Genomic DNA, 23,198 nt, shown 5'->3' with positions numbered 1-23,198 from the left:
ATTTACAATAGCCAGGACATGGAAGCAACCTAAGTGTCCATCAACAGATGAGTGGATAAAGAAGATGTGGCACATATATACAATGGAATATTACTCAGCCATAAAAAGGAACGTAACTGAGTTACTTGTAGTGAGGTGGATGGACCTAGAGACGGTCATAGAGAGTGAAGTAAGTCAGAAAGAGAAAGACAAATACCGCATGCTAACACATATATGTGGAATCTTAAAAAAAAAAAAAAAAAAAAAAATGGTCAGAAGAACCTAGGGGCAAGACGGGAATAAAGATGCAGACCTACTAGAGAATGGACTTGAGGATACGGGGAGGGGGAAGGGTAAGCTGGGTCAAAGTGAGAGAGTGTCATGGACATATATACACTACTAAACGTAAAAGAGCTAGCTAGTGCGAAGCAGCCACATAGCACAGGGAGATCAGCTCGGTGCTTTGTGACCACCTAGAGGGGTGGGATAGGGAGGGTGGGAGGGAGGGAGATGCGAGAGGGAAGAGATATGGGGACATATGTATATGTATAACTGATTCACTTTGTTATAAAGCAGAAACTGACACACCACTGTAAAGCAATTATACTCTAATAAAGATATTAAAAAGAAAAAAAAAAAAGAATCTGCCTGCCAATGCAGGGGGCACGGGTTCAAGGCCTGGTCCGGGAAGATCCCACATGTCACGGAGCAACTAAGCCCATGTGCCATAACTACTGAGCCTGCGCTCTGGAGCCTGTGAGCCACAACTACTGAGCCCGCGCACCTACAGCCTGTGCTCTGCAACAAGAGAAGCCACTGCAATAAGCAACCCACATATCGCAACGACGAGTAGCCCCCGCTCACCACAACTAGAGAAAGCCCGCGTGCAGCAACAAAGACCCAAATATAAATAAAATAAAGCCAAAAATTAAAAATATTGGTGTTTACTATTTAAAGAAAAAACAGTAAAACTGTTTCTAAAATAAAGTGGGGTATAGAGTAAGTTACTGGAAAATATGCAGCGTTTTAAAGCCCTTTTCACATGAAGTATTAAATACACCTTTGGATCCTAACTCCAAACGTGGGTGTAGGGCAAGCATCACTTTCCTATTTTTTTTTATTTTTTAACAGATAAGGAAGGAAACAAAGGTCCAGACTTGCTCAAAGCCATACATTTAACAGTAACAAATCTTTATTAAGAGTTCATTGCCATACATGGGAAGGCTTCTGCAGCCAGCTAGTTATGCTGTAGCAGGAACTTAAATTCTTTAACTACAAATCACAAGCAGTTCCACAACATATTTGAAGAATGGCATTAAGCAGCGGTGAAACACTGATAGCTGGGTGACCGTGTGTAACCTTTCATGTCTCTGGGCTTTACTTTCTTCATCTTAAAAATGAAAAGCTAGATTCTGTCTAGTAGCTTTAATAGGTTGAGCAACCTGTGATGTTGACTGTCTCTATCCGTTTGGGAAAAAACCCTCAAAATTTAGGGAGTAAAAAAGGGAAAAACTATTACTCAAGACTCAGATGTAAAATCACATCACTAAAAAGGGATAAGGGGGCTTCCCTGGTGGCGCAGTGGTTAAGAGTCCGCCTGCCGATGCAGGGGACACGGGTTCGTGCCCCAGTCTGGGAAGATCCCACATGCCGCGGAGCGGCAGGGCGCGTGAGCCATGGCCGCTGACCCTGCACGTCCGGAGCCTGTGCTCCGCAACGGGAGAGGCCACAACAGTGAGAGGTCCGCGTACAGCAAAACAAAACAACAACAACAACAACAACAACAAAAAAAAAGGATAACGGTTATGGACCATGCCTTCTTAGGATAAATAAGAATCTTACAGGATAAGGAGGACCTAGGTAAAGGCTAAGGGCTGGAGTTCTCAAAAAATTCACTTTCATGTTAAGCTGGTATTCTGTGATTCCATTTCACTACTTTAAGATCCCAAATCAATGGTTTGACCCTCAAGTCTGTCTCTTGTAATACGTGCTATAGATACACATGTTCATACATGTAAGCCAGGATTTTTGTAGAAGAGTGTATGCAGTAGCATTATTTGTTATCAATAGAACTATTATGGTTTAATGGGGAACTGTGGAATGCTACGTGGCTGTTAAACGAAAGGGAAGCCATCGTGTGGTAATATGGTACACTGGGGAGCGGAAGCATGGGATCTGTATGCTATATTCATGTTAAACACAACTGTACATGTGCATAAATGAGGTCAGAGACTCAAGTCCCAGAGGACTGTTAACAGTGGCCACCCCTGAATCTAAGTTAAGGGACTTTCAGTTGCATCTGAATTTTTAAAAAACATCAAGCACATTAACTTTGTAATTAAAAGGACAAAAACAACAACTTTTGTTACTGATACAAATTACAGGTACAAGGCTAACAAATGAGCAAATATTTGCTAGGAATATAAAAGGAGAAATATAGAAGTAGCTTCTGCTCTAGAAGTAGGTATTTTTTTTAAAAATAAAAGATATTAGATGAAGGAAGACTGTGAATCAAATACATGCATACTTCATAAACATTCAAATAATGGTGTTTTATTTAAATTCAAATTTAGATATTTCTGGCTAGGGAGTAAATCTGTCAATTTTCCTTAGAATTTTTAATTTTTTCCCACAAACTGAAGCCCATTCTGGGGAAGGAGAATTGAATAATATTTGCAGTATTGAGGAAAAAATATTCTTTACTGTAAGACTGAGTGGTTCTAAAGATGACTGAATAGCATTTTATCAATGAGAATTAGGTTAAACATGGAATATAAAAAGGCAAAGACTGACTTTTAGACACAGTCTAAGCATTTGTTAGAGTTTAAGATTTGGAAAGCCACACTCCACTATTCTAGCACTTGAAAGAGATAACAGCTTACGATTCTGAAGCATCTGCATAATATGTTCCTTGATCATTGGCAGGACGAGCTTTCCACCAAGTCCACAAGCCATTCGGTCTAAAGCACTCTCACCAGCAACCGCATTGCTACACACAAACAAAATGATATAATCGTGACATAAGCAAAATACACAAGAATAGGACACTGCACAGACATATTTCTAAACACGTTATTAAACTGGGACTGAAGAAGAATTAATTCAAGTGGTCTTTCTAATATATGTAGTGAAGCTGTGGGTTAAAAACCCTAGTTTAAAAAAGAGGGGGGATGAAATTTTTATCGTGCCTCATTGTGGTTTAAAAGTCTTATGTCTGAATCTGATCTTTCAAGCCTTTTCCTGCTCTCCCCCCACACACCACTCACTGGTTAAAACTTAGCTTCTGACACTTTCAAGCCTCAGAGGGGTAAGCAGAGTGTTTAGGAGAGCCTTGTGTATATCATTTCCTGTAAATATATTCTTCAAACTTATCAGTGGGGAGAACATAGAAAACTGAAAAAGGTACTGAGCCTGTATGTGATTTTCTCCTCACTGTGAGCTTATTCATCTTTAAGGGGTGCAATTTGCATTGCAAAACACTATGCATTGGTGAAAGTCAATTCTAGTTTTTTTCCCTAAAAACTGGAGAAAAATTTGGGCATAAAAGCCTTTGCACATTTATTCTGTTTTAGAACTGCAAGATAAGCAAGTGAGTTTGTCATGTGCATAATCTTTAACTGTTCTGTGTGAAGGCAAGACCAGAAAGATGAAACTATGACCTTCAGAACAGGTTCTTAGACTTAAACTGACCTTGAAAATATATTTACGCCTTATTTACCTACAGATAAAATCTTATTCACCCAGTCCAGAAAAAAAATAGCACCATATAAATGTTAAGTGCCTTTTACAGGGCAAATTAAGCCAGGTAGCAGCACATAACAGTAACTGAACCAGGGCAAGAAAACCTGATTGGAGCCCAGTCTTCTCTTCAGCCCTATTTGATGATTTCCAGTCAAGCATTATTTTCATACTTCTAAAGAGCAGTATTTAGGCCAAAAGTCAGTCATTTTAAAAAATAGGACTAAGTTTCAAAAAGACACCATATATTCTGTAAATCGAATGTCTAATTCTATCTAATATCTGTTATAGTAGCTTACACCAACTACCAGTCCTCTGGGGAAATTATTTCAGTTCTTTTTAAGAAAAGGAGGTAAGGCAGTATGATTCACTGGGAAGAGTGAGGTAAGTGGTATTAAACCCAGCCTACTGACTGGCTAGACAACCCTGGACAAATCACTGAATCCTCCCTCTCCATTTCTGCATCTATAATATGATACTATACCCTTCAGGACCACTGAAAGAATCAAATTAAAATAGCTGCTCTGAAGTGCAATGTTTCATATATGTAAGGAGTCATTATCACTACTTCACAGTGAATATAAGTTCTGATCGACTTTTCCACAGGAATCTGTATTCATGGGTACTTACTAATTGAAACTTAATAGTAATTTCAGTGTTACTGTCACCCAGTGTATGAATCTCACCATCATTGCCTCCTCTCTATCCTAAACATAAATTGCATTATTTGGGGAAAATACAGGGGATTTGCTGAAACAACTATTCTAAGTTAAGGTCTATGCATATAAAGGCATTTATCACAATAAAACTTCCTTATATATATTTTAGAAGATACTATTAAAAAATTCTTGAAGAAAATTTAGACTAAAACAGGGTAATAAAGATAGCTACTTTATTAAAGATAAGTATTTACAAAATTTGGTACAGAAAAACACACAACGGAGAAAGCCGAAACGTCTGATATTCCAAACTTAGAAGTTTAACTTCAGATTTACGGAATACAGTGTGGGAAAGAGATAGGCCTTGTAACCCTAAGCCCTCACTGCCACCTGACCTTGCTCTACCCTGTCAAGGAACCTTCACGGTTTCTAGTCTGTGTGACTACCTGTCAAAATCATCATCTTCTAGTTCATCCGCATTTGCCCAGTCCTCATCCTCTTCAAGGTCCACCATCATGGCTAACATCTGAGGAACTAAAGAAAATAATTATTTCATACCCGAAAACTGTCTCTTTAATTTTGTCAATATCACCATGTACTAACAACTTTAAGAAGTAAAAAACAAAGGATTTGCTTTGCTTCTAAGAGTAAAACAAAAAAATTATTTGCCTGTTCTCCCCAAATCTGGTTTGTTACATTTTTGCCTTTTTTATCACACTGGCTTTAGATCTTGTTCTTTTTAAGAAGTAACATTAAGGATAAAAGTCAGATATTCCAAATCCTGTTACATCCTCTTCCTCCCTCACCAGAAGCAAGCACCATAATAAAATCAATGTTTCTCACTACCAAACTGTTTTTACACTTGAACTATATAGTTTCCTCTATGTATAACATATAGTACTATTCCAAGATTTTACTTTTATATAATAAATGCTATCACTATATATATCCTTTGGCAATTTGCTTTTTTCTCAACACACATGGATTTCATTTGCATTACTTCATAGCATTTCATTATATAAACACACTAACCTGTTGGTGGACATTTTAGTTGTTCCTAATTTTTTTCCTATTATAAAATTTGCTTTGATGAGATTCTTATACATATCTCCTTGACAAGTGTGAGTTCAGGGCATGAAATTGTTACAAGCATCTTTAATATTACTAAAACCCACTGAACTGCTCTCCATAGTGGCGGCATAGACTTGATTCCTAAGGGAAGGTCAAAGGAGGCCTGTCTGTATATTGTTCAAGGTGTGAAGCGCTCCTGTGAGTTCTCTCTGCTCCACACCCTTCATCGACACTTGATATTGTCAAACTTTCTGACAGTTGGTATTTGACAGTTAATTACATTTGTATTTATGGAGACTGAGCAGTGTTTAATAGCTATTTCAGATTCCTCTATTGCGAACTTCCTGTTCCCAGCTTCTATTTTCTGGACACCAAAACTTTGTTGATGTGTGTGCAATGAACTACTTTCTCTCAGTCTGTGGCTTATCTTTTAATTTTACTTATGATGTATCTGGATGGTCAAAAAATTGTTTTAGTACAAATTTAATAATGTTTGCATCTATGGTTTCTGACTCAGTCTTAAAAAAAAAATCACTTTCTACTATTAAAAGCTTTACTTATAAAATGTATCTATTATTTCACGTTTAATCAACTGAAAATTGGGTTTCATACGATATTTGAAGTTGGGATATGTTTTTCCCATAGAAATAACCAGTTGTGCCAACAACCTTTGATGAATTACCTTTTTAAGTCCATTCTGTCTCCATGTGAGTGGATCTGCTCCTGGACCCTTTCGTTCTATCCAACTCATCTATTACCTGCACCATCAACAAACTCTAAATCGTCATAGCTGATAGGCAAGATGTGTACTTTATTCATCACAATTGTCTTGGCTACTCCAGACCCTATGTTCTTCCACACAAATTTTAGAATCAATCTTATCATGACCAACTCTATTGTGATTCTGGCTAAAATTATATTGAATTTTTAGGTTAATCTGAGGAGTACTAATATTTGCTTCTGCTATTAGTCTTTCAATGCGTCATCCAATTTTCCCCATAGAGGTCCTGTACATCTTTCGATCTACTTCCAGGTATTATAAGTCATGACTGCTATTCTGAGGTTTCAGGGTGCTGTAGCATGGCCATCATGTTGGGTCCATGCAGTTAATGTATAAGTGCATTTCCCCAGAATCACCTGAGTTTGAAAGGACATTCCTTCTACCAATAAAATCTGTGGACTTGCACAACTCTCAGCAAACTTATCCAACAATTTTGCCACCGTAACACCAACTACTTAAAGACTTTTGACTTACTAGTCTGTGCAACAATATTGGTATGTTTTCTTAACATAGCAGCTGCAGTCTCAGAGAGGGTCACAATTACTTCAAGGGCAAGCTGGCGTTGCATATTATTGAGGCTGGTGTCTCCACACAACTACAAAAAAAGACATATTTGTACACATTTAGTAGTTTACTCATGGAAAATAAGAAACGGAACATTTACCTAAGTATTTAATTTACCTTCAGACTTAGCTGTAAAGTTGCTTCCAAATGAGGACGTAAATACTTTGGAACAGTGTCCGCAATCTCAACAAGGGATTTTAGGACCGAATCATCATTCTGGTAGCATGAGTCATTTACAGCCTAGAAAAGGTGAAATAAATAAGGTCTGTGTTCAAGAGTCACTTTATGATGCCTCATTGGCCAGAACATCAAGAGGCAGACAACAAAGAAATACTAGTATTCTTTTTCACTGAGTAATAACTTAGCAATCAACATTATGCAGATATTCTACCTACAACCACATATATATGTTCCTTTTGCCTAATGTTAACTAGAAACACATAAAGATTTAAACCTAAGTAAAAATTAAAACCAGTGCAACTATAATAACCACAACAACACTTAAGACTGGCAAAGAATTTTTTCATAACCAGAAGGAATCCCTTTTTCTCTGTCCTTCCAATACCCACACATATAGTAAATACTAGATCCTGTGATACATTTGAAGCATCCAATATCACCCGATTTCTCTTTGATGTCAAGTTTGGTCACTGTGGAATTTAAGTATGCATTTTCTATCTACCTTTGCCTATTTCAGAGTCACAACTCCTAAAAGTTCTGGCTAACATTTTACCTTATTCTAAATTCAGAGGAAGAAAAATCTGAAATTAGACTTAAATAGTGTGTAACTCAAGACTTGTAGATAAGGGACTTCCATGGTGGTGCAGTGGTTAAGAATCCACCTGCCAATGCAAGGGACGTGGGTTCGAGCCCTGGTCCGGGATGATTCCACATGCTGCGAAGTAACTAAGCCCGTGAGCCACAACTACTGAGCCTGTGTGCCTAGAGCCCGTGCTCTGCAACAAGAGAAGCCACCACAATGAGAAGCCCGTGCACCACAACGAAGAGTAGCCCCCACTCGCTGCAACTAGAGAAAGCCCACGTGCAGCAACGAAGACCCAATGCAGCCAAAAATAAATAAATAAAATTAAAAAAAAAAGACTTGTAGATAATCAACTACTAAAACAATAGAATGTTTCATCAGTTAATGTTTTGTCATTGACCTAAACTATCTTTTCAGCTTAATAGCATGGGGAAAAAAGTTTCTACTAAGTTCTGGTAATAACTCTATCACATACGAACCTTTAGTTTTAGCTCCCCTAAATCCTCTCTAACCTGGTCCTCAGCAGGGGCACTATTCCTATCAGGAGGTGCTTCTTGGTTGTCACAGATTGAGGAAATGCAAAGGCCAGGGGTACTATATGCCCTACATCTGTGACACAAATGCTTACGAAGAACTCATCTGACTTTCTTATCATGCATCTTGCATGATTATGCCAGACACTTACATAAATGAAAAACTCATTTATAATGATCTGAACCTAGAACCTAACTCACAAATTATTTTTTGCCTGGTTTTAATGTACCATGATGTCCCCACCCCGCCCCCCGCAAAATGTAAATACTGTATAAATTGAGAAGGAATACATATTTTGTTTTGTCCAGAACTTCACCATTTCTGGAAATCACCAGTTCAAATCACCAACAGTAACAGAAATCATGGTGTTCGAACCGCCAATGATACCTCTGTATCAGTCCACATTTTTAGCTACTGCATTTGTATAGGTCACTTAGAAATCACCCAGTCTACTGTGTCTTTGTTGTGGTCAGGCCCTAGCATTTATATGTGGAAAAGCATGCCATTTTATTAGACATTACTTTCTATTTCTTCTTTGTATCCACTTAAGGCCATACATTGATATTTTAAAAACTTGTACGTGTACATGAATTGTTTCTATGCATTTCATTTTAAGAAAGACTATGGAAAGTTATAAAATACTTATTCTAAAAGGGGGTTTGAGGGCTGACTAGGTTGAGCATAACTACTCTAACTCACCCAAGCTTGCTTCACTTTCTGATTGAGGCAGATGTCCTTAAAATAATGGAATCCAATAACGTCAACTAACCATAAACTACTTACTTTTATAAGACAAACTGTTACAAGCCCTGTATTTAACAGTAAGGACTGCAGTCCAATTTGGGTTTCAATTGTGCATGATTTCACCACTTACCAACACTGTGACCTTGGGCAAGTTTCTTACCCTCTCCTCCTTAGTTTCTCCTTATGTAAAAATGGGCATTACATTTCATAGGCTATTTGGTTGTTCTAATGGAAATAACTTATGTGACTACATATTTAATAATAAACATAAATTGCTCATATCATTTGCCTTAGAGAAAAAATCTGAAACTAAGAGACCAAAGGTCTATCAAAGACAAAAGATATTAACTCAACGGGGACAGAGATTTGCATGTTTTGTTCATTGCTGTATCCCCAGCTGGCACATAGTAGGCAACAAATATTTATTGAATAAATGAATGCATTACAAAACTCTGATGAGAATGTAAGCAACAGAAAACCACTAAAGATATAATTATCACCTATTCTAAACTGTTTTCTTACCTGTAAGAATCCGGGTAACAAGTCTGCAAAATGTTTGAACAGGGCAACATTATGTTCGTTTGCAAGTATAAATGCAGCGGTAGCTCTAGCAGATAATGTCCTGATCTAAAATGAAGAGAGTAAAAATGCCAAACATGAGAAATTCTTAATAGATGCAAGTTCAAGTTTTCTTACTCAAGATGAAAATTTTCTTTATCAGTAAAACTAGTAGTTATATTTTAAAGTATAAAAGCAAAGACGATCTCCAAACACAGATTTCCTTCACAAGTTAGGTGCTATATTAAATTAGGTGTTAATATTAACGGAATTGAAATTATTTACCGATGGATGTTCCTGATCTTGCATACACTGAACTAACATCCGTTTGATGACGTCTAAATAGTGCTGCTGTTGATTTCCAAAAATTCCAGGAAAGTTCCTGAAAAAATGATCCAAGGCATCCTTTAAAAACCACATTATAGGGGCTTCCCTGGTGGCGCAGTGGTTAAGAATCCACCTGCCAGAGCAGGGGACATGGGTTCGAGCCCTGGTCCGGGAAGATCCCACATGCTGCGGAGCAACTAAGCCCATGCACCACAACTACTGAGCCTGTGCTCTAGAGCCTGCGAGCCACAACTACTGAAGCCCGCTGGCCTAGAGCCTGTGCTCCGCAAAAAGAGAAGCCACTGCAATGAGAAGCCCGCGCACCGCAACAAAGAGTAGCCCCCACTCGCCACAACTAGAGAAAGTTCATGCACAGCAATGAAGACCAAACGCAGCCAAAAATAAGATAAATTTATTGTTTAAAAAAACTACATTATACATCTAATTACGTGTCTAACTGACTTAAAAGTTTACATTAATCCTTAAGGCTGGACTTCATCTACCCATTTTCCAAGCAATCCTATTTTGGGGTCAGGTGAACAGAAAACAAAACACAGCGGAATCAGACTGGGAGTAGAGGCGACCCAGGTGCACACCCATCCCAGCTCTCTGCTTTATCCTTATCACTCTGTCTCAGGGGGAAGCTGATCTGAAATGCAGGATGGGGCAAGAGCAAGCACAGGGGTTCAGGTGGTAACTGTAATGGCCATGCTCACAATCAACTCCCAGCCCTGGAGATCCAGGCAGTCCAAGTTCTGCTCTACTTTAAATGTGGTAAATAATTAAACTGAATACTTTTACTTAATTCTCCAATTTGGACTACTGATATAAAGATACATTTGACAACTAAAATAGAAAATGGTGTAATATCTAGTCTTAAGGTAGATCTCAAAAAAAAATGTATATGGTCTTGATAAGTTATAAATTCAACTGTATATTTTAAATGCAGCAGAACTGTACAGTACGCCAAACTTTTTAAAATGCAGTTAATCATTTAATTCTAAACTTAGATCATTTACTTATAAATGAGGTTATTAAAATATTATGTTTTTCTAAAGCTTGGTCACAGAAGACCCAGAAGACAGTGGGGATTCACCAGCATTTTCTTTCTCTTCTTCCAGATGCCATTATTAAAGTGGCTTTCTAAAAGCTACAGCTGGTACTGTGTCAATCTCCTAAGGAAGAAACTGTCCCAGAAATTTTTTCAGTATCATAAAAGACAAAGGAAAGAAATAAAATTGCAGAGAATCCCCATATACAAAAAAGGATCATAATGGAAAATGAAAAGCTTTGCTCTTTTCAATTTTGCTTCCAACACAAATACAAAGCTTATCTAAAGGCATTATTTAAGGCTAAAAAGTTAAGCTAGACTAAAATAATCAATTAAAATGTGCTTTGGGCACTCATAACATTAAATTTCCCCCCCAAATTCGATCAATGTGTATACCAGAAAATATGAAGGGCAGCTTCCCGCAGTCCCACATTTTGAGAGCTGACTGAATCAAAAAGGAACTTCAGACCTTCAGGCCATTGGTTGTTGCCATCCTCATCTAAAAGGAAAGAAATCCAAGCATAACCTGTGTAAATCAAAACTTCAAAATATCAAGAGTGAATCCTTTCATTTTGTAAGCCTCATTCAAAATATGTGGCTGTAGAAAATGTCACCCGTTCTATGTTTTTACAAAAATTCCAATAAAATCAAGTCCTTCCACCATAAACTGGCATTATAATCTAGTAAAAGCAATTGTGTGCATCTGGGTTACATAAGCACAGACTATCAGCAGTGGTTATTTCTCAGGAGTGGGATCTGGAGAAAAGGAAGCACACTTTGACTACTGGACTGGTTGAATCTTTCATACGTACTATTTGTTATTAAAGAGTTTAAAAAGCAGGAAAAGCCAATATTTGGTAACAAGTCTTAAAACCAAAATATTTATTACTTGCAAACTGGAGAATGGGAATGGGAATCCCAGAGCTGTGCTCACACTATGCAGTTTTAAGTATATAGGATGTTATCAATGTGTTTGTGTTTTAACAGGATTTTAAAATATAGATTTTTGTGATACTTTGTGATAAAAATGAACCACCACAAAAATCTACTGTACCAGTTAAGAGACTCACTGGTTTTATTGTCACAAAGAACTTAAGAGTTATAGAAAATACAGATGAGTTATGCATTAGAAAGAAAAAAAAAATCCCCCCCCATTTGCTGAACTTCTCTGAAGTGAGTAGTGTGCTGACAAAAAAATTTATGGAGAGAGCACTTTGAAACATTCTGGAAATGCTTCCATTATTAAGTGATTTTTGAGTTAGAAATGATGTAATCTATAAAAATTCCTATCTGCACACTTAAAAAACTTGAAAATAGAACTTCCCAAGTTAGTTAAAAAAATTCAAGTTTCTGTGGGTTTAGAACTTACTTAAAATATAAAAATTTAACACATTTCCTATTAGTTTTTAAGAATTTGTTGTATCAGTAAGTTGAATTGAACATCTGCATTACTAGTAGTGGAGATTAAAAAATTGTGTCATAATTTACTAAGCACAACTAGCAAAATTCTCCCAGTTAGCCTTATTTCAGTGAGGTATTCTTTTCAACCTTTAAAAATGCCACCTAAATGAACCAAGTTTAAAATCACATGTATGAATCTGTCAAAAAAATAACGCAGCATATATCCAATTATATCATTAATGTTTTTAGTGAGACCAAAAAGAGTTCTAGCTGCTGATAAAATGCATTTTTAGGTGTTTTCATTTACCTTATCCTCTAAAAATATTTCTGGGTATTTAATAATGAACTATAGTAGTATAATAAGCATATGTGCTTAATTTATAAACACAACTTTAACAGCAAAAAACCACCTGGAGGGCTTCCCTGGTGGCACAGTGGTTGAGAGTCCACCTGCCAATGCAGGGGACACGGGCTCGTGCCCCAGTCCAGGAAGATCCCACATGCCGCAGAGTGGCTGGGCCCGTGAGCTATGGCTGCTGAGCCTCCACGTCCGGAGCCTGTGCTGCGCAAAGGGAGAGGCCACAACAGTGAGAGGCCCGCATACCGCAAAAAAAAAAAAAAAAAAAAAACGCCTGGAGTTCCACTGATTTCTATTTCTACTAGCAGGTTTATAAGTTAAACTATGCTTTCAAAACTACAGATAAGGGGCTTCCCTGGTGGCGCAGTGGTTGAGAGTCCGCCTGCCGATGCAGGGGACACGGGTTCGTGCCCCGGTCCGGGAGGATCCCACATGCCGCGGGGCGGCTGGGCCCGTGAGCCATGGCTGCTGATCCTGTGCGTCCGGAGCCTGTGCTCCGCAACGGGACAAAAAAAAAAAAAAAAAAAAAAAAAAAAAAAAAAAAAAAACAAAACTACAGATAAGGGGAAAATAAAACTGACAATTCTCAAGTAAACTAGAAAATTATTTCTCCACACAGAGAAATAGTTTTGAAGATCAATAGGTAAGTATTAATTATATCTGCATTTCACAAACATCTGTAATTTTTGGCTTTAAATGCAGAATCCATAATCACTCTCATTTCGAACAGAATAAATGATACTCAAGTACTTGTGAGTCTTCCTCCAAGATTCCACTTAAAAAAAAGATAGGGCTTCCCTGGTGGCGCAGTGGTTGAGAGTCCGCCTGCTGATGCAGGGGACACGGGTTCATGCCCCAGTCCAGGAGGTTCCCACATGCCGCGGAGCGGCTGGGCCTGTGGGCCATGGTCGCTGGGCCTGCGCGTCCGGAGCCTGTGCTCCGCAATGGGGGAGGCCCCGACAGGGAGAGGCCCGCATACCGCAAAAAAAAAAAAAAAAAGATATATGTGCTCATTTTCTTCAGTAACATAATGATAAACGTATTTGCACACATACCTATCAAATTCCTGGCCAGCTCTGCAGCAATATCACAAATTTTTTTCCTCATGCTAGACTGTGTTTCCATTTGAATAATCATTAGTAGTTCACTCTTGATAGCAGCCTGAACATCAGTGGGAAGAGTTGGATAGACTTCATCAAATGCAGAGGACAAAAGACGTCTTAGGAGAACGGCAGCCATTTGTCTAGCCTATAAATAGATAACATTGTTAATAACTTGGTGTCTTACTGGAGAAAAAATTTCCAACAAGCTACATTCACTCTGCCATTGATGTACTTTACTATTCTAGTTTTACAATTCATTTCAAAAGCATTTTGTTAGAGTTTTAAAACAAATAATAGGTAAAATACATAAAAATCTTTCTAATCACATCAGTCTACTGTACAGAAAATGCCACACAAAAGCTATTTGTTTATAGCTGAGGAAAAGCCTTGAACATATTAGATCTTGAATAGGAACACATATCTTAGCAATGATAAACCTGTCTTTAATTCTTATTTTAAATATATTCTTTGGAGAAAAACAAATCTTAATATAAATCACAAACCCTATAAAATGCTCTTTTCTTTTGTTTTTTTTTGCGGTACGCGGGCCTCTCACTGTTGTGGCCTCTCCCGTTGCGGAGCACAGGCTCCGGACGCGCAGGCTCAGCGGCCATGGCTCACGGGCCTAGCCGCTCCGCGGCATGTGGGATCTTCCCAGACCGGGGCACGAACCCGTGTCCCCTGCATAGGCAGGTGGACGCTCAACCACTGCGCCACCAGGGAAGCCCTAAAATGCTCTTTTCTTACTTCCCTATCTGGCTCTCATTCTAGTGAAAAAAGTACCTTCCCTACTTAATCTTATGCTCCCAGCCTGGCCAATCTTACTTTATCATCGCCCTTTCATTAGCCTCTTACATAAAGCGCTATCAAATCCATTTATCTGGGACTTCCCTGGTGGCGCAGTGGTTAAGAATCCTCCTGCCAATGCAGGGGACATGTGTTCGAGCCCTGGTCCAGGAAGATCCCACATGCAGCGGAGCAACTAAGCCCATGCGCCACAACTACTGGGCCTGTGCTCTAGAGCCTGTGAGCCACAACTACTGAAGTCCGTGTACCTAGAGCCTGTGCTCCACAACAAGAGAAGCCACTGCAATAGGCCCATGGACCACAACGAAGAGTAGCTACCGCTTGCCACAACTAGAGAAAGCCCGTGCACAGCAACGAAGACCCAACGCAGCCAAAAATAAAAATTAACTAATTAATTTAAAAAATCCATTTATCTTTATACTTCATTCATGCAAACAAACATCACAAGTTCCCCATATCTAAAAAGCCCTAATCTCAATGTGTATATTCTTATCCCATTTTCAGATTTGTAAAATGTATTTAAATTTGGCACTTTCTGTATAATATGCATTCAGAGTATCAAAAGAAAAGCTGAGACAAATGCCATTCTAAAATTTTATCATATGAAGTCAATAAACCATTGAAAATATTAAACCCGATTTTTCATGTTCTTTTTTTCTGGACTGCAGATACTCATTATCACTATAATTACTTTGAGACTATGACCAACAACAACAAAAAGAATTAAACCATACAAATAAAATTTGCCATTTTTTTTCCCTCCATTTACTTCACACTGAGAAATCTTATTTGAATCACTTCTGGCTGATAGCAAACTTTTTAAAAATTTTAATTTATGCTCTAGAAAGGATTCAGAGAGGTTAAACAGTGGTTAAAATTGGTGCAATTCTTCTCACACATACACTGAAACATGAAGATGCTGAGGCTAGTTCATAATCATCTAATTCCTAAGTCAAAGCAGGATCTAAATAGAGTTCAAAACAGGCTTTTAGAAATAAAATTCAATAATTTTCACATTATTCTTGGCTTTAAAACTTGTTTTGCAGCTAACCTGCATCAATCTTCAAGAATTAAAATAGCCAACTATTTTAGAGATTTAAGTTACTTCTATGTTTTTCCTCATATTTGACATTTACTTTGAATTAAAGAAAAACAGTATGTTACAAAGGTGAAGAAGTGCCTTTTGTCACCTGTTTTAAAAATAACTAGGGCACTTTATTGTAGTGTTTTCTAAGTGTTATCAGAAAACACTAAATTGCCAGTTTAAACTGACTGACTAAAAGAAGGCAGGTGTAACATTATATAGAAGATTTGCTGTGACTTCATTTCCATCATGTGTTAATATAAGCATTTTACATATCGTGTGACTGTTAGCAATGAAGTCTCACTTTACAAATTCTAATGCAATGTTTCGTAGGTGGAGTAAGTTTTCTACACTTGGGTATTTTGATGCCTTTTCCATAAGAGAGGATATTCAATTAACATTAACTATATACAAGGATATTACTTTTGAGAAAAAGCAGCTAAATGCAGAGAAGCAGTAACAAACTATAAATTTGAATTTAGTACAGTAATTTGCTGAAAACCATGATTTTTAAAGGATTCTAACAAAGTGTGTCTTTGTCCTTACACATATGTAGCACGTTTTCTTCACCACCCAGAAATAGCTATAAGCATAAAAGTTTTAAAGACAAAAAGTATTTTTTCATTTGGCAATACATTAAAACACTGAATGAATTCAATTTCCTCCTCTAGAATGAACTGTTCCAAGGAAGAAAAATTTTTATAGCTACCAAAAAAATAACTTACATTTAATAATTTTTATGTAATCATCTTATATGGAAAAAAAGAAATTCTCATTTTTAATACAGAGTATTTAAAAAAAAATTGTAACTCCAAAGTAGGTTTTAGCAAAGAATTAAGTTCAGAGTTCTGGTAACATCTATGCAGTAAACAACAGTTCTCATTACCCACTCTGACGACTATCTAATACCTGACTGTTTGTAAGAAAGTCACATTCAAAGAATTAAAGTAGTACCTCCTCAGCAGCTGTTGTATTTCTGATGGCTTGTAAAAGGAATGTGATCTTCGACTGGCCTGGGATATTCTCATAGGTTTCCTACATGAAACAGAAAAACAGTAAAGGTTAGGATATCATGTTAGAAAATGTCCTGAGTACACCATTAATAGAACTGAAAGGAAGAGCAGGAAAGATCCATGCATGAGGAGTCAAACAACCTAGGTATGGTGTGAAAGTTTTCTCCTGTGAAAAGAACATACTTCAGACAAGTCAGGAAAGAGGATGCTGAAGAAGTTACTTATGAAGTTCCTTTCCACCTCTGTCTCTTAACTAGATTTTTCTAATGTATGTGCACATTTTCTTACCTTAGGCTCCTCTGTGATTAATAAAACTCAAGGCCTAAGAGAACCAAAAACTTGACCAGTGTTGAGCTACCATGCTGTGAAGTGCTCACTCAATATCCTCTTACATCATGGAAACTGCTTATCTTGTCAACATTTTTTAGACCAAATGATGTAGAATTGGTACAAGTTACTACTTAACAACCACCAGAGGAATACCCTCAGATGAAGCAAGTCAGAGAAAGGGCAAATACTCAACTTCTTTATGCTACATTTTCTTTCAAGCAAAGACTATACCGAAAACATATTATATATGTAACAAATGAATATGGTCAGGAGAAAGTTGGCCAGGAAACAATATCATTTCAATAAATCTAGACATTTAGGTTTTGTGACTCAGGACACTTCTTTCCTTATCCAATAATAACGTAAAATGAGAGCAAATTGTTTAACAGTAAAAAAAAATTGACGCCAATTAAAATGCAGATAGAGTGGATCAAAAAATAAGACTTAAGTATATGATGTCTACAAAAGTAAACTCAAGTGTAGATTCATGTGCATGCATACAATTTCTAATGTCAGTCTTTTAAGGTGGAAAAGTAATCATTATTTTAAGTACACTTGGAATTGTTTTCCAAGAAGCCTCTTAGTAAATATCCTATTCTCATCTATCCACTTGAAGGTTAATAATGTAGATAACATGCTAATTTCTCAGCTGTCTAAATTCAAAGAGCTTGTCTGCTCTGCTACCATCCTCTATAATCTACCTAGTTTCCCTCTAGACAGAGGTGATGAGGACAAGGAAGGGAGAACTGTGCTTCTCGGAATCCCTATCTCCCATTTACCTAGTGCTCTGTGGTATCCCTGGGATACTGACAGATAAGAAAATAAAGGCTCAGAAGTTAAATGACTTGCTCAAGGTGACAGACAATAAATAGTAGAAAGAATTCTGTTCTTCCGAGGCCAGCTGTACCCCAAATCTCCCTGACACTGAATGCTCTCTCTGGGTTTCACCTCTGGGGCCTGACTCCACTAAACAACCAGTTCTATTTAGGCAGTGCTATACAGTTTTCAAACTTCTCAAACATATCTGAATCTGAGGAAGAACACATTTTGGGGAAAGGACAATTCAAAATCTTCTGATGACCTCAAGTTCCCCTCTAGTACATAAGCACACAGGAACATAATAATGCTGAAAACTGTGACAAAAAGTTTTCACAGCTGAGAAGATGGACTGAATTTACTTATCCAGAAATGATAATTTATGTAAAGATACCTACAAGATGATTGCAAAAATGGATGTACCTTGAGATTTTTCACTTAATCTTTAACAAAGCAACTCAAAAACCAGCAGTTTTTTTCATTTAAACAAAGTCTCTTACAGTATAATAAAAATGTCTTTTTATTCCCTGTACTAGCTTAGCCCCTAATGCCCTGTAGATGCTATATATGTTTAACACTTAAATTTCCAGTGGTCTAAATCAAGTTTTGGGGATAAAAAACTCTTCACTAAGATACCAGTCTCAGAAAACTTGTTATAAAGAGTAAGTCAAATAGTAAACTCTATTCCACAACAAATTAAAAGTCAATGGAAGGAGAGTTTAGTATGACATCTGACTCCTGAGAGAGGGTTCTCCCCATTTGATATGTTCCAGCATGGCAATCCAGATCTAGTATTACATTTACACCACGACACTAGTCAAGGATAAAGTCTGGCAAAAAGAACACAGCCATTAAGTCAAAAGAACAACTTTCTCTTAGCCTAAATAGACTGAGTTCCACAAAGACAGAGATGGTATCTCTTCCTCATGGTATTCCCAGCACCTGGCACATTAGAGTACAGCAAATGCAAAGAATTTTTCTAAGAATATTCCTAGCTCTAGCCCAGGTAGGTTCAATGAATGTTACCAGTGTTATTGCAAATAAAAGTTCATTCCCACAATGGAAAGCAGAGTTCACCCCCCAGCCCCAGAAAGGAAAAATGCCAAAATGCACTCATCTCACTCATTCCATAAATATTTATGGCAAGCCTCCATGTATATGGAAGTGTAAAGATGGGACAAACAACTTTTACCTAGGAAACACCCTGGTTCCCCAAAAATCAGGTAAAATTTTCAATACATTGACCTCTTTCAATTCAAATCTCATTAATGAAGTGCTGTACTACAATCAATGAGGAACAAGTCAATGGAAAAAACTGGGAATATAAAATCCATGCATATGATTAGTGATTACTCAAGCTTATGTCATATAAAAATGTCTAGTCATGAATGCCATGGACATTCAACTCTGGAATACCTGTCAATTATCAACGTATTCATGTTAATTATTAAATTTTTGAGACTACGGGCATTTAAATCATTTCTTCAAATACCAGAAACATTTTTTTTTTCTTTTTTTGTGGTACGCGGGCCTCTCACCGTTGCAGCCCCTCCCGTGGCGGAGCACAGGCTCTGGATGGACGCGCAGGCTCAGCGGCCCTGGCTCACGGGCCCAGCCGCTCTGCGGCATGTGGGATCTTCCCAGACCGGGGCACGAACCCGCGTCCCCTGCATCGGCAGGTGGACTCTCAACCACTGAGCCACTAGGGGTGCCCCATTTTTTTTTTTGTAAAGTTAAAGAGAAAAATCCTTTAAGATTTAATAGAAATAAAATATAAAGCCTACCAAATGGTTTATACAATGGAAAAAGTTTTATAACTTTTTAAAGTTTGAAGCCATTCAATGATTTCAACAATATATAACAATAAGTCTTTTACTGTACTTGACTTCATATTTGAATATAAAACAAGTCACCTTAGTCAACAGTTAGGTATTTATGTGTCAACTAAGTATTTTTATTCTGACCAAGTAAATTACAAAGATATTTACTGAGCCCTTGCCAATTCTTTACTTCAAAAAAAAAAATTCTGTATTTGCTATATCAGACTGTAATACTCAATTTTATTTAGTTTGATCACTTATAAAGGGTTCATTTCGTACGGCAAAAAAGGGAAAAATGTGGTATTAAGGTATTGTTATGTACGGCCATTTCTTTTTCAAATATTTTGCTTTCCTAAGAAGCTCTATTTACAGGCCAGATTAGTACTATATTACATGGTGCTAGGGAGCTTCCCCTCAAACATTTACCTTTTTTTCTGTCAAATTAAGAAAATTCTATATTATAGTACTTAGTTTACATATTAATACAGTCCCAGGATATACAATGAAAGTAAAAATATAGTAACTGAATGTTTTCACTCAGAATAAAAAGACTAAGAATAACAGTACTTATTTTCAATTGTTCTGTATGAGAAAATGTGTTGAATGCTGCTAACCATCCCCAAATTGATGGGAGTGATAAAAGACTTACAACAGGCACCAACCAGAATTCAAGCTAAACCAGACATTGGTATTTAGTTCAATAGAAGAGAGATTCCCCACTAGGCTTGACAATAGAGACTTAAGCAACTGGAGGGAAGAGGGAGAATTAAACTAGCTTACTAATTACAATGCTGTTCTGCTTTGTAACACATGGAAATTTCTATTATGGGTTGGGATTGAGAACTTATTTTGGTGAAAAATTACCTCTAGAGTTAGCAGAAAGCATTAAAATGTTTTTATAGGCTCATCACATCCCTCTGATAGCAATGAAAACTGATGCAACTAATAAATACACATCACTTCTAAGTACAAATATTTTATAGGCTCATCACATCCCTCTGATAGCAGTGCAAGCTGATGCAACTAAAAATGCACATCACTTCTAAGGACAAATACAACTTTTAAATATTCTACAAATAAACCTGTTAAAGTCTGAAAAGATAATACACATGTACTCCAATGTACAGAATTATTTTTACGAGCAGGACAATGGAAACCTCAACATCCATTCATAGGTGGTTGGTAGAGCATCCATTGCTGCTTTAAAAAAAAAGCCCTCTTGGGCTTCCCTGGTGGCGCAGTGCTTGAGAGTCCGCCTGCCGATGCAGGAGACGCGGGTTCGTGCCCCGTTTTGGGAGGATCCCACATGCCGCGGAGCGGCTGGGCCCGTGAGCCATGGCCGCTGGGCCTGCGCGTCCGGAGCCTGTGCTCCGCAAATGGGAGAGGCCACGACAGTGAGAGGCCCGCATAACGCAAGAAAAAAAAAAAAAAAAAAAAGCCCTCTTATGTGGTAATGTGAAATATACTGAGTGAAAATTCCAAGTCTGCACAACAGGATGCGTACTATAAGCCCATGCATGTAAAAAAAAATCAACATATACATATACGCCTATAAGGATATTTGCAAGGAAGATTCACAAGACACTTAAAAGTGGTTACCTTTGGGGAATGGCATAAAAAAACTATTTGCAGGGAACTCCCCGGCAGTCCAGTGGTTAGGACTCAGCACTTTCACTGCCATGGCCGGGGTTCAATCCCTGGCTAGGGAACTAAGATCCCACAAGCCGCACTGCGCAGCCAAAAAAAAACCCAAACTATTTGCAGTTTGAACTTTTACCCTGAATGTGTATAAGAAATGAATTGAAAGTCATTAGGATAAAGTTAATAGTTGTTTAAAGTGCTTTTCATTCAGAACTGAACTTCCAGTGTATTTACTTCACGGATCATAAAACCACTAAGCATAAGCAGCAGACCCTCCATCTATTTAAAGTAAGAATGATGTTGTGATTTTAAAAACAACTATAAAAACTCGTGAATCTAGAAGAGGATCTGTCCCCCAATTTCATTACCTATGTACCAAATAACTTTTTGCTCCGTAAGAATATCTGGCTGAACATCCTTCACTGACTCTTATAAAAAAATCTTCAATCACGTGGTTGCAAAGAACTCCATATATAATCAACTTTGAGGACAGGGTCTGATAACGCACTTTACAGGAACTGGAAAATTTCTGCCCTTCCCTTGAAGTGTCTCAAATCGCATCTCAGGGCTTAGTAATAACAACAGTCTTCTACAAAACCAAGTGTGCCTTACAGCTACCTGGTAAATGAACTTGCAGAGACATTTGAAATACTGTCCCTTGAAACTTTATCTACAGCTCCACATTTTGGAGGTCAGGAGCCAGAGGTTGTTTAAAAAAAAAAAAAAAAGAGAGATTCAGGCTAGATTTAGTGAAATTAAAGGCTTAAATATATGGCATTGGCCCAGTTAGACAACGGAAGTCCCAGAACATCCCATTTATGAGACCACAAATCTCTAGAGATCAAAGAAAATGTATCCGAAGGATGGGCAAACTAACGGTGCAAGCTGCTTAGAAAGAAACCCTAAAGGCAACTTCACAAAACTGGGGGCGGAGGGGGGAGGGAAATCCGGCTTCTGATGTTAGGAACCAGAACGAGAAAGAGGACTAAATGTAAACAGGTGGAGAGAAGGCAAGGCACATTTCAATAGGAAGGGATGGGGAAGCGAGGGGCAGACGGTGTGTGAAGAGTGAGGGGCAGGAGAGAAGCAGGGGTGACGGGTCAGGGAGCAACCGGGGTTTGGGGGACCACAACGCTGGGCAGGGTGGGACCGCAGCTGGAAGGCCGGGGGAGGCGCCCAGATGGAGAAAGCGGGAAAGGGGCGAGGGGATCCCCCGGGGCCCGCCCCACACCCCACACCCCACCCCGCTGCCCGGCTTCCCCATCTGGGCGGGGGCAGCTTGTCAGCAGCGGCCGCACGTGTGCGCGAGCGGCGACGGGGAGGTAACTGGCGCCGCGGCTGCAAGGGCCGGGAGGGCCCGGGGGGCACCGCTGGGAGCCGAGGGCCGACTCACACGTGGGCTGCGCGGCCGCCGCCCGCCCGGCCCGGCCTGCGCCGCCGCGGCTGAGCGGCCAAGGCCCAGCGGGCGGCGTCGCGGGAAGGATCGGCGCGCCGGCCGGGGCGCGGAGTCGGGGGCCGGAGGGGGCGAGCTCGGTTACCTCTGCCTGTTTCCGGACCACATTGTCGGGGCTGAGCAGGTTTCCTAGGAGCAGGTAGAACTGTTGCTGCTCCGCCGCGGCGGCCGCCATTGCGCTAGGCGTGAGAGAGAGAAGGAGGGAGGGGAGACAGGAGCCGTGAGGCGCGCTGGCGGGCCGGCGGGAGGGGCGGGGGCGGGCCCAGCGCGAGGACCGGCACCAGCAGCTACACGGGGCTGGGGGGGCCGGGCGGGAAAGGGCGGGGCAAAGGGGAAAGGGGAGGACAGGGCGGGGCCTCGCGACCCCTCACCCCGCCGGTGCCGCCAGCGCCGGTGCCCCATTGGCCCTGGGTGTGAGGGGCGGGGCCGAGACCCTCTGCTCGGGGGCCGAGCCGATTGGCCACGCACCCTGCAGTGCCGTCAGTGGCGGGGCGCGACGGACCGCCCGGCTTGGCGCGGGCGGTGGCGGGGCGGGGACGTGGTGGCTCCTGTGGCCGCAGCTTGCGGCGCGGGGAAAGCGGGAGGAGCCGGCTGGCGCGCCTG

General features: G+C 39.4%; 1 protein-coding gene across 2 annotated transcripts in view; it reads right to left on the bottom strand.

Annotated features, from left to right (window-relative positions):
• Nucleotides 1-23,198, bottom strand: part of IPO5 (importin 5) — a 56,117-nt gene that overhangs the window by 19,102 nt on the left and 13,817 nt on the right. Inside the window, exons 3-12 of one of the 2 annotated variants that reach the window (XM_007467216.1) lie at nt 22,681-22,774; nt 16,477-16,557; nt 13,584-13,776; nt 11,166-11,268; nt 9,677-9,773; nt 9,356-9,460; nt 6,910-7,032; nt 6,703-6,823; nt 4,823-4,910; nt 2,862-2,968 (exon numbers count right to left, since the gene is read on the bottom strand). In XM_007467216.1, coding sequence (XP_007467278.1) covers nt 2,862-2,968; nt 4,823-4,910; nt 6,703-6,823; nt 6,910-7,032; nt 9,356-9,460; nt 9,677-9,773; nt 11,166-11,268; nt 13,584-13,776; nt 16,477-16,557; nt 22,681-22,774 — 1,112 coding nt within the window. Of the gene's footprint in view, nt 1-2,861; nt 2,969-4,822; nt 4,911-6,702; nt 6,824-6,909; nt 7,033-9,355; nt 9,461-9,676; nt 9,774-11,165; nt 11,269-13,583; nt 13,777-16,476; nt 16,558-22,680; nt 22,785-23,198 lie in introns of those variants that run through there. The other variant, XM_007467217.1, reaches the window with a different exon arrangement.

The sequence above is a fragment of the Lipotes vexillifer genome, unplaced genomic scaffold (assembly GCF_000442215.2).
Source record: "Lipotes vexillifer unplaced genomic scaffold, Lipotes_vexillifer_v1.1 scaffold291, whole genome shotgun sequence".
In the NCBI taxonomy this organism is placed as follows: Eukaryota; Metazoa; Chordata; class Mammalia; order Artiodactyla; family Lipotidae; genus Lipotes; species Lipotes vexillifer.
The sequence above is the reverse complement of the archived record's forward strand: the minus strand, read 5'-3'. Positions and strand labels throughout refer to the sequence as shown.